This window comes from Bombus pascuorum, chromosome 14, assembly GCF_905332965.1.
Source record: "Bombus pascuorum chromosome 14, iyBomPasc1.1, whole genome shotgun sequence".
Lineage (NCBI taxonomy): Eukaryota > Metazoa > Arthropoda > Insecta > Hymenoptera > Apidae > Bombus > Bombus pascuorum.
Genome location: NC_083501.1, coordinates 10,141,411 through 10,149,100, shown reverse-complemented (window position 1 = coordinate 10,149,100; position 7,690 = coordinate 10,141,411). Strand labels below are relative to the sequence as shown.

The 7,690-nt window shown below is 35.2% G+C and overlaps 1 protein-coding gene across 1 annotated transcript; it reads right to left on the bottom strand.

The window, feature by feature from the left end:
- Window positions 1-3,637: 3,637 nt before the first annotated feature.
- LOC132914377 (large ribosomal subunit protein uL23-like) lies at window positions 3,638-5,199 on the bottom strand. Its single transcript, XM_060973437.1, has 4 exons — window positions 5,089-5,199; window positions 4,363-4,670; window positions 4,052-4,179; window positions 3,638-3,900 (listed from the first exon to the last, which is right to left on the bottom strand). Exons 1-4 carry the CDS (start codon window positions 5,120-5,122, stop codon window positions 3,639-3,641), a joined length of 732 nt encoding a protein of 243 aa, XP_060829420.1. The 5' UTR covers window positions 5,123-5,199; the 3' UTR covers window position 3,638.
- Between the last annotated feature and the right edge of the window lie 2,491 nt (window positions 5,200-7,690).

Sequence of the window (7,690 nt, the reverse complement as noted above, 5' to 3'; positions counted from 1 at the left end):
AGTTAATTTATAGGAATGTCTTCGTATTTGTCGTGGATCATCGACCTCGGGAAATTTTACGCAATTTCAGAACAAGAATAGCAAATTGTCATTTCCATCTTCGTGTTCCCGATCTACGATTAACCTCCGCATTGTACCTAAGATTAATAAAGATACGAGGGTGGTTCAAATATAAACGAGACTTTTGTTTCTGAGCGCGTAAATTTAAAGGGAGCGAGCGGCCGCTTCTAGTGTGCATTGGTTGGGATGTCAGGAGTGGGGAGAGCAGGCCGTTGTCCAGTTCAGACACGTTTGGCGGTAGTATTCAAGATGTCAGAGCAACAAGTACACCTCTCAGTTGCGCAACGCATTATTATTAAATTTCTCACACATGAAGGCGTCAAACCAATAGAAATTCTGCAAAGATTGACTGCACAGTTCGGGGATCAGACACTGTCAAGGGCTCGCGTGTTTGCCTGGCATAAGAAGTTCAAGGAAGGACGTGAACTGGTTGAAAATGTGGAACATGATCGTCGTCCTCGAACCAGCATTACGGAGGAGAACATTCGCACAATAAATGCTGCTTATTACTGTGAGCTTTTGAGGGAGGCAAAGGTTGCTTATCGTTCGAAAAGGCGTAACCAACCGATTCGAGACGTCATTCTCCTCCACGACAACGCCAGGCCTCATACAGCAGCTCTAACCTGCACAACATTAGAGGAAATAAGGTGGACTCCACTTGATCATCCTCCCTACAGTCCTGACCTATCGCCCTGCGATTTCCATCTCTTCGGACCGCTTAAAGAAGCACTAGGAGGACAACGATTCCAAGACGACGCGGCGGTGGAGGCCTTTGTGCGCAATTGGCTTCTGACACAGCACTCTTCTTTTTACGATGCTGGGATCAAAAATCTCCCAATCCGCTGGGAAAAATGCATTTCCAAAGCAGGAGACTATGTTGAAAAATAATATGTGCTTGGCTATGTTATTTCACTGAATAAAATTATTTTAAAAATAAAGTCTCGTTTATATCTGAGTCACCCTCGTATATAGAATTTCAAGGTAGATTAAACCGCACGGTGTGTAAATTGAATAAACATACAATACGATTAAATACATATTTCGTAAAATTAAAGTTAGAAAAGATTAAATTAAACTTTTGTTTTTACTTTTTTGCACTTTTTGATAAAAAGTTGTGGTGGATGGTGTATGGAGATTTGGGTATATTGATAATAGAAATAATCAGGATGCTTGCTGTTGCAACCGTCCAATGTATTTCAAATCAATTACTTAATTACTGATAACGTCGATAGACGCTCGTACAGGAGAATTTAACCGGCTGAAATAAATCGCTTGTGGATACTCGATAAAGATTCGTAAATGCTCTCGCGTCTCGATAATCGCCTACAAAATGATTACTCGAAATTATTCGTAACTCACTAGCGTTCGCGATCGTGTCCGCTTATTTATACTGGTCAGGGGAGAGTCAGAAAATTCGAATTCATGTTTCATCGACGGTTGCACGTAGCGGCGACATTGTTTTGCCCGGAGTTTGTTTATGATTGCGTTTCATGCGTCAAGGCGGTGTCAATGTCCCGAGGGAAAACAACGACATGAGTCGCTCTCGCTTCGCTTCGTCCTATGACTCATGTGTCGCCACAAAGTCATAGGAGATTTTCTTATTTTGCAAGAACTTTAAGATTAAGTTTCCCTTCTCCTCCAAAAATTTCAGGTATCATCTATAATACAATTTTCACGCTGTATGGTCCGGCTCCTGAAGATCGGCTGCTAATCGGAAACGATACGAATACACGTGTTACAATTTTATTGCACGAATTATGCTAAATGTTTCTGTATTGTTGCAGTATCTTCCACGATACCTTCGGTTTCCCTTTCAAGGTCCTCCAAGCGTCTTCTATATGATTAAATTCAAAAAGCGCAAATTTCCACGAATCAATTCTCCTTTAGGTTTCAGATTGGCCAGGTGCGAAATTGCAGTAGTATTTTGCATTACATTTTTATGCTTAACGCGCAAACTACAGTTTTTATAAATCTGATTCTCAGTAGTTGTACGCAGAGGTAGCTTCTAATTTCAACACAAATCACGTAATTACAAAATATATTGCTGCGCCGGAGTGATTCGCTGCACCACATATTTACTTATTTACAGTATTTACGTACATAGCATGTAGCGACTTTAGCGGAAATGAGTGTCCGGCTGCGTGATGGTACAAGGTGGCGGTAAGTGTTGGTATAGCAGTTTCTTTAACTTCTTGCGGAAATAGAATTGATTAACCGTCTGTTCTTGATTTGAATACATTTCACACGCGATTTAGAAGTCGTAAGGATAAAGGTTGACTTTTAAATAACGATTCTGTGATTTTTTTTTACATTTTACACTCGACCAGCGTTTCCGACTACTCAACTGGTTTTACGTGCGGTTTTCCTCTTTTCTTACGGCAGAATAATATATGTCATAAATATTCAGATGAAAAAATAAGTACTTAAAAATTCGGCGTGGCTGTCGAAGAGTTACTCGAACTAACTGAACGACAGTCGAAGATTCCTATCTCGAAATTCGGAGGCATTTCGGTTTCCATGTCTGTATTAAAAAAAAAACAGTGCATTGTTATTTCTCGACAATAGGTCAGCAATTTCGGAGCAGTAGTATCCTTTGATAAAACCGAGCGATTTTCCACTCTGGAGTCGTACAATTCACGTATCATATCATCGTAAGAGAAGTCTCTCGCAAAGCAATATACTAATCTTAATGAAATTTACAATTTTTCAAACCGCAAAAATTACGAAGAAATAATAGTTTATTATTACTTATTACTCTTAAACCTTACCTGTTCGCTTTATCTAGAGGGAACTGCGCATTCTGAAGAAAAGTACCGACTGTTGGCCCTAAACTGCTTACGTTTACTTCAGAAAATTTTACAATAAAAACGGCCGATTTCGTACTCTGACACATTATAAAGTTTTATGGATTTCCGATAAACCGAGCAGTTCTTACTTACATGCAAAAACCTATGTTCGCCGGTCAAAATAAGGCAAATAAGCATTAGCAGCTGTCTGAAGCTGGCGATTCAGAGAAATTCCATTTCTATATGATGCATCTCCAGTGCATTTGTCTCCTTGCTGTCTGTATTTTGTCTATTATTGATTTGATATGCTGTTTCCATGTGAAATGTGTATCTATGTGAAGTCCAAGGTATTTGACTTGCCTTGTTTGTGTTATTTGCGTGCCGTTCAGGAAGATGATTGGTGTTATCTGTTTTCTCAATGTGAATGTGATGTGGTTGCATTTGTTGGGGTTAGCTTTGATTTGTTTGTCTTGTAGCCACTTTTCTATTTTTGTGATGTGTTGTTGTAGATTATTAATATTAATTTATTTTTTTCTTATTATTATTATTAAGTTTATTATTATTATTAAAATAATAAAGCATTAATATTCACAATATATACACACTTACAATACCTTACAATTTACCCACGCGTTTCTTTAATTCCACATACACCGAATAACCTTAACATATAATATGTAGGAATAATGTAAAATTTGTTGTTTTACAATATGTAGGAACAATGTAAAATTAAAAAAAATACAATAAAATTTTTTGTACAGAGGCACTTCTCTACTCATGATATAGGTACATTTATATTATACCAATTTTATTAGCAACATCAAGCGCATCATAATCACGGGTTATACGTACATACGCTTTCTTTTTACCATCGGGTCTAATTAACGTGTTAACTTTAGCCACATCAACGTCGTACAGTTTCTTAATGGAAGCTTTAATATGGTACTTATTCGCACGAGTATGCACGATAAAAACTAATGTGTTGTTGTCCTCAATCTTTTTCATAGCAGCTTCGGTGGTTAATGGAAATTTGATGATATTAAATGCATCCATACTGAAAAAAATAAAATCGTTTTAGATATTTTTCATATAAAATTATAATAACTATAATAAATAAATAAATAAAATGATACATGTCATAAAATATTTAAAATTAAATGTACGTAAATAGGTAGATAAAAATAACACAAGTATTTAATGCTTACCGATTTCTATTTGGAACAGATTTTCTCGCATATTTCGGGTCCCTTGGTGGCCTAAATGTTTTTGGCCGGTAGAAGTGGACAGATGTCCTTATTTTCCTTACTCTTGATCCATGAACACCTTTCAAAACCTGCAAATAAATACGTATGATCAATATACAAATATATATATGATAAACCAAAAAGTTCATTTTTTATGATTTGATATATCAGCAGTAGACTATATTTTTATCACAGTCATTCAACGAGATTCCCCAATATTTATCCAAGTTTACAATTAATCAAATTTTTTCATTAATATTATGTATATTAACCTTTTTCTGAGTTTTAAGTGCTTTCTGAAGTGGGGCAGCTGTTTTTCCACCCTTAGGTATTTTCTTCGGAGGTTGAACATTTTTCTTAGATTTTGCAACTACTGGTTTTGCATTAACTTTAGGTGCAGGTTTTGCTGCTGGTTTTGCTGCAGGCTTCACAGAAGTTGTCGTTTTAGCAGCTCCAGCTGCAGCTTTCTTTGTAGTGGTGGATGTTTTCGCAGCTGGTTTTGTAACTTTCGATGTAGAAGCTACAGTAGCTGGTTTCTTCTCAGTTTTCTTTTCCGTTTTTTTCTCAGCCGGTTTGCCGGCTAGAAAAAATGAAATAAATAATCAAAATATTATAGTTTCTACATCTTATATTAGTTAAATATTTATGACACAAAGTTCTTAAGGAATTGTTGTGGATAATTTCTAGGTTATGTAAAACATGCAAAAGCTTTATTGTAATTGTAAATTTCTTTCAAATTTACCATTCGAATAAATATAATAAATATTTTAATAATATAGAACAATAATATAATTATATACATATCGATACTTTTTTTAAATATATACAAAACAGACAACAAGCCACATGTTTAAGGTTGAAATTGAACACGTGTTTATTAATCAAACTTTTTACATCACAAATTCGCATTAATCATGTTTTATAAGTTTGTTTAAAGTAAAACATTTTTCAAATTTGTTAGACGGGATTAAAATGTTATTAAAAACTTTTAAATATACCTGACTTTTCCGTGGGCTTCGCTTTAGGAGCCATCTTGCTAAAAAGAAGGAAAGTCTTAGCCGGAAACAGACATGTGAATAATCAGTGCACTACGTTAGACGTTTACGTATAAATTCAATTTTATAAAATAATAACTATATAATTATAATATAAAATTGTACGTTTTAAAACATTTCTTGTTCAATTACTATAGTAAAATATTTATATTTTATAATTTATGCAAAAAAAATATTTTTATACCATAATGCAATTTAATAAAAAAAGAGTATTTGCACATACATTTTACATTTTAGTATTGGTATTTTAGATAAATTTTACTTATCGGAAACTTATGAGAAAAATTTTATTTTAATTCTAGAATATGTAATTGATTTGTAACAGAGTAGATTAAATGGCATACACCTGCCGTAGCAACCAATGTTTTCATTTAGTTCAAACTTACTTATGTTAGCGATGGGTAGGCAACATATAACATGCAAATGCTTCTCTAGTTCTTACTGTATAAATATGTATTTGAATATAAATATTAAACATATGAAGTCTTCAAATGTGTATTGTACTCATGTTTCAAAGTTTTTTTTTTTTTTTTTTTTTTTTTTTTTTTTTTTTTTATTTTGGTTATTTTACAATTTGTCCTTATGGACATTTGGTAAAGTGTTATATCTTGTTGGTGAAGAAAAAAAAAAAATAAAAATAAAAAATAAATATAGCATGTGGGCGGCTACCCCCAGCGGAGTGCCAGCTTCGTTTTTTTTAAGTTATATCTTTTATGAGGTCTATTGGGTGTTTCCTTTTTAGTCTTCTTGCGATATTTGTTGTGTTGCACGTTTCAGCTGCCAGCTGGTTCGGGTATGTTTCTATTCTTACTTTGTATCTTGTTGCGAATCTGGTAATCTCTTCCTTGACCGTTGGTATTCCCAGGTCTTTCCGTATGTCCTCGTTTCTAACGTACCACGGGGCGTTTACCATTGTTCTAAGGATTTTGGCTTGGATTGTTTCTATTTTATTTATATGGCTCATTACTGCTGTTCCCCATAGTGGAATTCCGTATGTCCAGATTGGCTTTATGATTATTTTGTATACTTTCAGTTTGTTTTCTGTGCTTAGTTTGGATTTTCGGCTTGTTAGCCAGTGTATTTGTCTCCTTGCTATCTGTATTTTGTCTATTATTGATTTGATGTGCTGTTTCCATGTGAAGTGTGTATCTATGTGAAGTCCAAGGTATTTGACTTGCCTTGTTTGTGTTATTTGCGTGCCGTTCAGGAAGATGATTGGTGTTATCTGTTTTCTCAATGTGAATGTGATGTGGTTGCATTTGTTGGGGTTAGCTTTGATTTGTTTGTCTTGTAGCCACTTTTCTATTTTTGTGATGTGCTCTTGTAGTATTGTGGCTGCTGTTACAGGGTTAGTATGCCTGACTAGCACGGCTGTGTCGTCCGCGAATGTCAGTACTTTGCTATTGGTAGTTGTTGGAATGTTGGCCGTGTATAGTGTGTATAATATGGGTCCTAGGACGCTTCCTTGTGTAACCCCTGCTTTGATGTCTTTGGCTTCGGAGTGTGCGTCCTTGATTTTTATTGTGAAGGTTCTGATGCTTATGTATGATTTTATTAGTTGGTACATTTGTTCCGGGAATTGTTTCTCGATTGTTTGTAGTAGGCTTTCGTGGTTTATTTTGTCGAATGCTTTCTCTATGTCCATGAATAGGGCTGTACAATATTGTTTGTTTTCTATTGTGTGTATTATTTCGTTGACGAGCCTGTGCATTTGCTCTATGGTGGAGTGTTTGTTTCTGAATCCAAATTGATGGTCTGGTATTAATTTTTCCCTCTCTGTTATTGGTTTTAGTCGGGCGTATATTACTTTTTCTAATATTTTGGAGAGCACGGGAAGTAGTGATATTGGTCTGTAAGATGTTGTTTCGTGTGGGTCTTTGCCTGGTTTGGGTAACATTATGATCTGTGCCTGTTTCCATAATTTAGGATAATATTGGATTCTTAGTATTGCATTGAATATTATAGTGATTAGTCGTATCGCATTTGGAGGGAGGATTTTCAAGATTTTACCATTGATTAAATCGATTCCTGGTGCTTTGTTGTTTTTTGTTTTTTCGATTATGTTTCTAATTTCTTGTGCTGTTGTTTTAGGTATGGTGTATTGCTTGTCAATTGCGGTGCTAGTGGTTAGCGCATCGTCGTCCGTATGGCTATTGTGGCTGTTGTTATTGATGTTGTGTGGTGTAAATGTGCTGCATAGATGGTTGGAAAATTCTTCGGCTTGCTCTTCGTTGCTTCTTGCCTATGTGTTGTCTGCTTTTCTGATTGCTGGGGCTGATTTTATTGCCTTCTTTATTTTTTTGTGGCTTTCCATAGTGAGTAGTTGTAGTTCTCGTGTGCAGATAGTGACTCTATGAACTTTGTGAATTCGTTATTGTTGTGCTCTTTTATTTTGTTTTTATTTCCTTTGCGAGTTCGTTTAGGTGTTTTTTGTTTTCTTTTGTTCCATGTTTTTACCATTTTGCTTTCACTTTTCTTTTTTCTCTAATTTTTTCGAGGATGTCTGATGGGATTGGTTTTGTTTATCTAGTGGTAGGTTCAGGGA

Bases quoted from the DNA above. Each gene is read 5' to 3' on its own strand.
- LOC132914377 (XM_060973437.1), bottom strand. From the start codon at position 5,122: ATGGCTCCTAAAGCGAAGCCCACGGAAAAGTCAG. The intron at 4,671-5,088 runs GTATATTTAAAA...CATTTTTTCTAG, and splicing joins GAAGCCCACGGAAAAGTCAG to CCGGCAAACCGGCTGAGAAA. The intron at 3,901-4,051 runs GTAAGCATTAAA...TATTTTTTTCAG, and splicing joins TCTGTTCCAAATAGAAATCG to TATGGATGCATTTAATATCA.